The sequence below is a fragment of the Nilaparvata lugens genome, chromosome 14 (assembly GCF_014356525.2).
Source record: "Nilaparvata lugens isolate BPH chromosome 14, ASM1435652v1, whole genome shotgun sequence".
Lineage (NCBI taxonomy): Eukaryota > Metazoa > Arthropoda > Insecta > Hemiptera > Delphacidae > Nilaparvata > Nilaparvata lugens.
Window position 1 is genome coordinate 21,842,379 of NC_052517.1, and position 9,594 is coordinate 21,851,972.

Sequence of the window (9,594 nt, forward strand, 5' to 3'; positions counted from 1 at the left end):
AAAAGAAAGAGTGATGGAGTAAGAGAGTGAGAAAAAGAGAGACAGAAAGAGAGAGAGAAGGACACACAGAGAAGGAGAGAAAGAGCGTGAGAGAGATAGTATGACAGACACGTGAGAGATAGAAAGTCGAGAAATACTGCATTGTATAGAAAGAGAGAAGGCATGTGTAAGCTCCTATGTGAAGAGATAGAATAGAAAATATCTATATCTATGAATATATAATATAATAATGGAAAGAACTGGCTTATAATACACGGAGGGGATAGGAAATTCACGAATGACGCATCATCACGTCTCAACTACTCAACTCATTAACTTGAAATTCTGCATATAGATTATTAATTATAACCGAGGATAGTTATAGGCCTATTTCAAATACTTCAAGATTTCAGTACGTCAAGTTTTCAGTTTGTAAAGTTTTAAATTAGAGCCTTGCAAAGCACGGGTTAACTGCTAGTATAAGAATAACGATTATCTGCCTTATACACTGATGCATGATAACATACAATACAGCCAACTATTGAATGAATTAGCCAAAGTATTGTGTGGAGAATGATTGGTTGATATTTGGATGGAATGCGCATTGAATTGGGATAATATAATATTGTGTTGTATCTACACTAATCGGCCCACTAACAACTCATAACCCTACAGTATTGGACAAAGTATGTGTGGAGAATGATTGGTTGATATTTGGTTGGAATGCGCATTGAATTGGGATAATATAATATTGTGTTGTATCTACACTAATCGGCCCACTAACAAATCATAACCCTACAGTATTGGACAAAGTATGTGTGGAGAATGATTGGTTGATATTTGGATGGAATGCGCATTGAATTGGGATAATATAATATTGTGTTGTATCTACACTAATCGGCCCACTAACAACTCATAACCCTACAGTATTGGACAAAGTATTGTGTGGAGAATGATTGGTTGATATTTGGATGGAATGCGCATTGAATTGGGATGATATAATATTGTGTTGTATCTACACTAATCGGCCCACTAACAACTCATAACCCTACAGTATTGGATGAAGGATATCATTGACATTAATATTGGTCCACAAAGTAAGGACATCCAAGGACTAATAGAAACGGAAAGAAAGTCTCAATGAAAAGGATATCCAATCCATTAACACTATTGAGTTTGAACATCAATTGAAGCTAAATTGAGTAAGAAATAAGTCAATATTTATAGTTACAAATAATTTTCCATTACTGTAGGGTTATGAGTTGTTAGTGAGCCGATTAGTGTAGATACAACACAATATTATATTATCCCAATTCAATGCGCATTCCATCCAAATATCAACAAATCATTCTCCACACAATACTTTGGCTAATTCATTCAATAGTCAGCTATATTGTCAGTTACGATAACTATTGCATAAGCCAGTATATATTGTAATGTACGTATTCCAGCAACCCTTATAAATAACATCATTATGCTTCCCATACAAACCAATGCTCACATTCTAAAGTGAAATCTCATCATAACAGAATATAGCATATATGGTAGTTTTTATACAGCAATAATTATAGTAGTTTTCTCTGCTCATCATAGTATAGCTTGTCTGTTTTGTTTTTGAATCAAATTAGACAGAGCATTCTCATATAAACAAAGAAAGAAAGAAAGAAAAAAGTAATCAGCCACTTGTTGGTCAATGTCCAAAAGTTTGCTTGATAAAAACACGAGAGGCTAATAAGAAAAAACAAAAGTGGCCAAGAAACTCAGAGTGAGAGAGAGTGTGTGTGTGTATGAGAGAGAGTGACAGATAGATAGATGGATGGAGAGAGAGAAAGTGAGAAAGAGATTGATTGATTGAGTACTTTATTTATGTAGATAACAATATATACTGGCTTATTCACTTATATACAATAGCTTACAATACAGCACAATTATAGATGAATTTCATAATATAAACTAAGAAAATAATTATCGAACTGTATATGATATGAAAAAAGCAACTTGGAATAACTATAGATAATATTGTAATGCATCTACATAAATTGGAGGAGCTTTGGACATATCAATGTCCATTCTTCGGAAAGAATATTAAAAATATCCTTTCCACTAACTCTCTACCAAATGAGAGAGAGAAAGAGAGAGAGATATATAGATGGATGGAGAAAGATAGATTAGAGTTCTTCATTCATGAATGTTACAATATATACTGGCTTATACAGTTGAGAGAGGGGAGAGGCTTACTTAGAGGAGATTAGATTGGATAAGAGTTCTTAAAATCATGCGAGTTAAAAAATATTCTGGCTTAAGCATCAATTTACATTAAATGGCAGTATTGCTGATTATTCAACGAATTTTACAAAGTTTGAAAAATCAATCAATGAGAATAAAGATTGAGTGCACAATTAGAATAACGATAATATAATATTGTGATGCGACTACATAAATCGGCGGTGTTTCAACAAATAATTATTGTCGACTCTCTGAAAAGGATAGAAAATAATATCCTTCCCATAAACACACACGAGTAGAAATGAGAGAGATGGAGAGAGAGAGAGAAGAGAGAGAGAGAGAGAGAGAGAGAGAGAGAGAGATGGAGAGAGAGAGAGAGAGAGAGAGAGAGCGTGAGTGAGAGAGAGATAAGATTTTGAGAAAGAGAGATTAGACAATACCTCCGTAAACAAAGCCATAGTGACGTCAGCACTGGTAGGTCTCCTACACCAATAAAAATTCGTTGATTTCAGCTGATCTATATCAGCTAGTGTTTTCATTGGCCTAGGAGCCCTACCTGTGCTGACGTCACCAGAATGCACTACGGCTTTGTTTACGGAGGTAGGGGATTTGATAGGTAAATTTTTTAGTAGGTTCCAATATTATGCTGACTGAAAATTCTAGTTTGTCTTTCGATTAATATATTCATGTAGATTACAAAAATATGCTGGCTGATACGCTAGTATGAATAATAACTAATAATACAGCTAACTATTCAATGAATTTGAAAGATAATGAAGTGAAGAATGATTGGTTGAAATGAATGGAATGCGCATTTAATTGGAATAATATAATATTGTGTTGTAATTGCATAAATTGGCCAAGTTTGAACGTAATTAAAAAAAAAATAAAAGACTTCAGTGCGGTCCACGTTATAATGACAGTATTTGATCAACTTTGGTTTTGCTATCCTTGTCTATCATTTGACAAAGCCGGTGGTACTATCCTTTTTCTAGGTTCACAACGATGACAATTATGTTTTTGACAGTGTAGAAATATAATTAATTAATGCAGAGAATCGGCATCGCTATTCTTCTATCTTCATCCACTGCCATTATAAATATAACATGGACCACACTATATGCATTGTCAGTGTGAGAAAAAGTTACTTGAAGAGTGAGTGAGTGAGCGTGTGTGAGTGAGAGAGCTATAAAGAGAGAGAGTGTGTGTTAGATAGGAAACCACTTAACCTTCTAGGCCAACTTTGAGAGTAGACAATTTGAATAAAATCCAAAATAAAAACTAAAAGAATTCAAGCAAAAAACACAAAGCGAAATGTGGCAACGTTGCATCAATTCTTAGATGAAAAGGAGGAGGGTGAAGAGAAGGAGGTATAGCAGGAGGAGGAGGAGGATGAGGAGAAGGAGGAGGAGGATGAGGAGGAGAAGGTTAAAGTACAATGAAGATGAGAAGAAGGTGGAGGATGAATGAGTGGAGGAGGAGGAGGAGGAGGAGGAGGAGGAGGAGGAGGAGGAGGAGGAGGAGAAAGAGAAGTACAAGATTACTCTATTCATGATTTATCCATCACTATTTATTTATGTGACTTTCATATTTATAAATGTTTAGCCTATCAAACAAACAAGATGCGAAAAATCAATAGAAAAACGAGTTCATGGTTATTATTTGTGTATTCTCTACACTTGACATTCAATAGTATTGGCCTTGTTATTTCGTCATTATTTACTGAGAGAAAGAAACAGATAAGAAGAGAGAGATGAGAGAGAGAGAGAGAGAGAGAGAGAGAGAGAAACAGATAAAAAGAGAGAGATTGAGAGAGAGAAACAGATGAAAGAGAGAGATTGAGAGAGAGAAACAGATAAAAAGAGAGAGATTATGAGAGACAGAGAAACAGATAAAAAGAGAGAGATTGTGAGAGAAACAGATAAAAAGAGAGAGATTGAGAGAATTAGATAAAAAGAGAAAAATTGAGAGAAACAGATTAAAAGAGAGAAATTGAGAGAGAGAAACAGATAAAGAGGGAGGAACAGATAAAAAGAGAGAGAGAAACAGATAATAAGAGAGATTGAGAGAGAGATAGAAACAGATCTAAAAAGAGAGTTATTGACTAAGAGAAACCGATAAAAAGAGAGAGAGAAACAGATAAAAAGAGAGAGAGAAACAGATAAAAAGAGAGATTGAGGGAGAGAAACAGATTAAAAGAGAGAAATTGAGAGAGAGAAACAGATTAAAAGAGAGAAATTGAGAGAAACAGATAAAGAGGGAGGAACAGATAAAAAGAGAGAGAAACAGATAATAAGAGAGATTGAGAGAGAGAGAGACAGATAAAAAGAGAGAGAAAAACAGCAATAACTAGCTAAAAGAAGAAGAGGATTTAAAACAGAGATATATCACGAGAGGAAGAATGAGAAAAAATTAAACGATTAAAATAAGAGAGAGAGAGAAGATGAAAAAGAAAGTATTAAGAGGAGAAGGAGAATGGGAAAAACATGAAGAATGATAAGAATAAGAAGAGGAAATGTGGAGACGGATTAGTTCTAACTGGAAGAAGATAAAAGGAACAAGAAAATGGAAGATACAAAATAGAAGAAAGAAATAGAACAAACGAAGAGAAGAAAGGATATGATAAATAACAGAGGAGAACTATGAGTAGAAATGGAAGGAGGTGATGGAAAGGAGAAAAGGATGTGAAGTAGGAGGAGAATAAGACCAGGGAAGAAATAACTTGTGAAGAGGAAAAGAACGAAGAAGAAAGAGGAAAGATAAGTCAAAGGAGAAGAACAGAAAAGAAGGAAAAAAACTAATAGAGAAGAACTTGAGATTGGAGGTAAAGAAGAAAGAGAAAAGCCGAGAAAAAAAAGTATTGGAAGAATAAAATAGGAGAAAACGGAGAAAAAAGAGATAAAGAAGGAGAAGTAAAGTAGGGGAAGAAGAGGAGCAGAGGAGGAGAAGAAAACGATAAACGGAGAAAGGCTACTACTTCTCCTTCTTCTTCTTCTTTTTCTTCTTCTTCTTCTCCTCCTCCTCCTTCTTCTTCGTCTCCTCCTTCTTCTTCTCTTTCTATGACTTCCTCTCCATGTTCTCTTATTCTTTTTCCTTTTTTATTCTCCTCAGACATCTATCTTTTTCCTCTGTTTTTCCTACTTTCCTAATCTACTATTTTTCATTACTTTGAGAAACTTTTGAAAAAAAAACAGAGAAGAAAAAAAAGGTGTCTGAGGAGAACATGAAAAGAGCAAAAATAAGAGAAAATGGTGAAGAGGAAGTCAAAGAAAGAGAGGAAGTAGCAGAAGTGGAAGAAGAAGGAGGAGGAGAAAAAGAAGAAGGAGTAGAAGTAGGTGGAGAAGAAGAGGAAGGGGGAGAAGGAAAAGGAGATTGATTGATTGATTTTTATTGAGTGCTAGGTCTAGTAAGACCCATTGCACATTACAACGAAACATAACATCACAAAAATAATAGAATGTAAAAACTAAAGATAAATATTCTAAGAACTTAGAATTAAATCTAAGAAGAAGTAAAATCTAAGGAGAAGTAGAAGGAGAAGAAGAAGAAGAAGAAGAAGAAGAAGAAGAAGAAGGAGAAGTAGATTGATTGATAGAGTACTTTATTTATGTAGATTACAATATATACTGGCTTATACACTTATATACAATAGCTTACAATACAGCAACATTATAGATGAATTTACATAATATAGACTAAGAAATAATTATTGAACTGTATATGATATGAAAAAGTATTTGTAATATAATAACTATAGATAATTATATTGTAATGCATGTACATAAATTGGCGGAGCTTTGGACATATCAATTTTCATTCTTCGGAAAGAATATTAAAAATATCCTCCCCACTAACTCTCTACCAAAAAGAAGGAGGAGGAGTAGAAGTAGGTGGAGAAGAAGAAGAAGGAGAAGAAGAAGAAGAATAAGAAGAAAAAGAAGCAGGTAAAGTAGATGAAGAAGGAGGAAAAGAAGAAGAAATAGCGAGAAAGATAATATCAATGACCATAGAGAAACTGTTTTTGTCAGTCAAGGCTATACGATGATACGAGCTTCATATCACGTGGGCATGATTCAATAATATATATCTATTTATAACATTAGCAGATAACGCATAAACGTGACTCTATATTTATATATTTACAATAACAATGAAGATAAAAAGCCTCTCCAAATAATAGACCAGCTGCATCGTTGAAGTGCTTCTAAAAAAATTGCATCAGAATTTTGATTCTTTAATTTTTTGTTCAAAATTTACACGTGTTTAAAGCTTTTGTGTTCAGTGTGTAGATTCTAGAGTAGAAAAAATCATAGATCAAAAATGTCAACATTCCTTGTCTATCATTCAACAAAGCAGATAGCGAATGTATCAAATCATAGTGTTGTGTATCAAGTTGAGATGATACTGTATCATATTGTGTTGATACTGTATCGAGTTGTGGTTGTTCTTGTTCTATAGTGAGGTCCACGTTATAATGACAGTGTTTGATTAGCAATGGTGTTGCTATCCTTGTTTATCATTCAACAAAGCGGATAGCGATATCTCTTTTTCGCTTTTCTCTGTTGCCAGATCGTCTTTAAACAATGTAGAATTAATAATTAATCAACAAAATATTTCATCTTAATTATGAAAATTCATTCTGGGGTTATTGCGAATGCATCAAATCATGGTGTTGTGAATCAAGTTGAGATGATACTGTATCATATTGTGTTGATACTGTATCGAGTTGTGGTTGTTCTTGTTCTATAGTGAGGTCCACGTTATAATGGCAGTGTTTGATTAGCAATGTTATTGCTATCCTTGTCTATCATTCAACAAAGCGGATAGCGATATCTCTTTCTCGCTTTGCTCTGTTGCCAGATCGTCTTTAAACAATGTAGAATTAATAATTAATCAACAAAATATTTCATCTTACTTATGAAAATTCATTGTAGAATTATTAAAAAATATAATTTCTTGCTTAATAAAATATAATTGATTATTTAAAACGAGAATGGACAGTGAATATTACATCAATAAACCGGTATCAGCTACCGTCTATAGAAGGCATTGACAAGACAGAGAATCGGCAACGTTGTTCTCCTATCTTTCTTCACTGCCATTATATGCCTAGGTCTACGCAGAGGTTATACCTTGTAGGCTACTCCTCAAACATATAGGTCCGGTTGCACAACAGCCGGTTAAATTTTAACCGTGATTAATTTCACGAGAACCAATCAGAGAGGGCGTTTTTGAAAAGACGGCTTCTCTGATTGGTTCTTGTGGAATAATCACGGTTAAAATTTAACCAGCCGCTGTGCAACCGGCACATAGATGGACATAAAAAAATATAGCTTACTGCAGTTTTTGGATCATTTTATATAGGTATTTAATAGTATTTTTCTTGTATTATTTTTAGATGTTATAATATTATATTATTATAATTGTATATGTTTTTGAGAAATAAATTTGAATTTGAATTGAATAACGTGAACCTCACTTTATAATTAAAAGTAAAAAGTAAATTCGTATGGCTTTTGTTGGTGGGGAGTCCTTTGCGGGAAGGTCCCACCGCCTGAATATATAATTTGAGCCGTCAATGGGCCTTACAACTGTCATACTTTGGGACCGACAGTTTAACGTGCCCATCCGATAACACGGGAGTGATCTGGTTAAAAAACTCTTGCTTATGAGAGGGTTTGAACCCGGGATCTCTATGCTGCTTGACAAGCACTCTATCCACTAGACCACGGATCACTCCATAAAATTAAAAAAAAAAAAACCTAAAGATTAAGCAAATCACATAAAAACAGACAAAAACCTTTCAATTTCTGAGCTCATTAACCTTGAACCCTATATTAAGAATCTCTTGTCCTACAATTTTTTGTCTCTTTTTAAAAACAAAAACAAAGTTCAAAACAATTAGAGAGAAAAGTGAACAAAAAATTGAAGTATCTCACCTCTGATAGGGAACGGCTTTGTCTGTATTGTATCCGTGTTGGGAGGTGCATGCCTCTGCTCCTCTGGGGTCATCACATTGTTGTAGCAATTTTCCAATTTCACACTATTAAATCGCGTATAGTCCGTGGCACGCAAATTGTCAGTCACTGAAACTGCCATTTCAATTGATTATCAAATTTCCCCGCTTATTTCATCATATTTCACGCGAAAAACTCGAGAAAAAGTGTAGAAAAGCTTTGATAAAAACGCAGTTTTCAACCGAGAACGCACTAAATTTGACGAGAGAATAATATTTTCGTCAACTAGAGGCAACCACGAACTACCGACTGAACCGCTAATAGAATTTGGAGTAACTGTGGTCACTGATATAAAAGCAACACAGTTCTCGACCTTGAGAAAAGCAGTGACGTCATGGATTGTTCAGCGTCTGCGCAAGAGTTTAATTACGAAAAAACAAAAATAATGTCAAATTGTCGTCAAATACGTAGATATATTGTAAAAAATATGTATCACTAGTGATTATCACACATAATATCACCGGGTTGACAAGATTTTATCTAAATATCACACACACTACAATTGGTAGTTTGGTTTTTTTTTTACTTTGGTTGCACCAAAAAAACGATGAATTATTATTTGAAAAATAGCACTGATACAATTTTAAATTATATCGTTTGATAAATATACCATAAAAATAGAGATATAGTATAAATTTTGGGAGAAATATCGCAGAATATTTCGATTTTAGCACCAAATAAATTATGAACTAGCTAACCTCAAAATTAGTTGACTATCTTCAAAGCTAACACTACGAATCACAGACTGTAGTTCTTTGGAGATGTTTATCACCACAGAATAACGAGAACTGATGAGATTTGGGTTTTTTGTTGCAAATATACGTCATAATTCTGAGAGAAGTTTGTAAATCTTTTAGCACTTTAGAGGGATACACAATAATATGTTGACTAAACAGTTTTTGGAAAGGTTAGACTGGCTTTGTTGTATGAACATTGCACTAAACGAAGCATTTCACCGTGTTTTAACTAATTTTATTAGTTATTAAACGTATTTTAACTGATAATAATTGATAAAACTGAATAAATAACCGGGTTTTAGGACGATAAGTTGGATAACCTCTACCCAAATGTCCAAGACTTATCGAATGAACCAGCTGAGAACTAAAATTCAAAACAGGGCAGCTTTTGCCATCTTGTGGACAAATTGAGAACTAACACTCGAAACGCGGGTAAAATTCAAAATTACAAAAGAACGGTTTGCTGATTTTTACCGGACTTTCAAGCAGTTTCCGTGAATTTTATGACAAAATAAGTTGTATTTGAGCAGATTTTATCATTAAATTTATAATTGTTGTATTATTTATAGCTGTAAAGACAAAAACCGTTACATATTTTCAATTAATTCAAGTAAAACTAAAAGTTCAAATAATTG

The 9,594-nt window shown here is 33.8% G+C and overlaps 1 protein-coding gene across 2 annotated transcripts in view; it reads right to left on the reverse strand.

Annotated features, from left to right (window-relative positions):
* LOC120348918 (6-phosphofructo-2-kinase/fructose-2,6-bisphosphatase 1-like) overlaps positions 1-9,309 on the reverse strand; it is a 60,576-nt gene extending 51,267 nt beyond the window's left edge. The window contains exon 1 of one of the 2 annotated variants that reach the window (XM_039441086.1): positions 8,145-9,309. In XM_039441086.1, the coding sequence (XP_039297020.1) occupies positions 8,145-8,304 (160 nt within the window). In that variant the 5' untranslated portion in view covers positions 8,305-9,309. The remainder of the gene's footprint in view (positions 1-8,144) is intronic. The other variant, XM_039441087.1, reaches the window with a different exon arrangement.
* Positions 9,310-9,594: the final 285 nt, after the last annotated feature.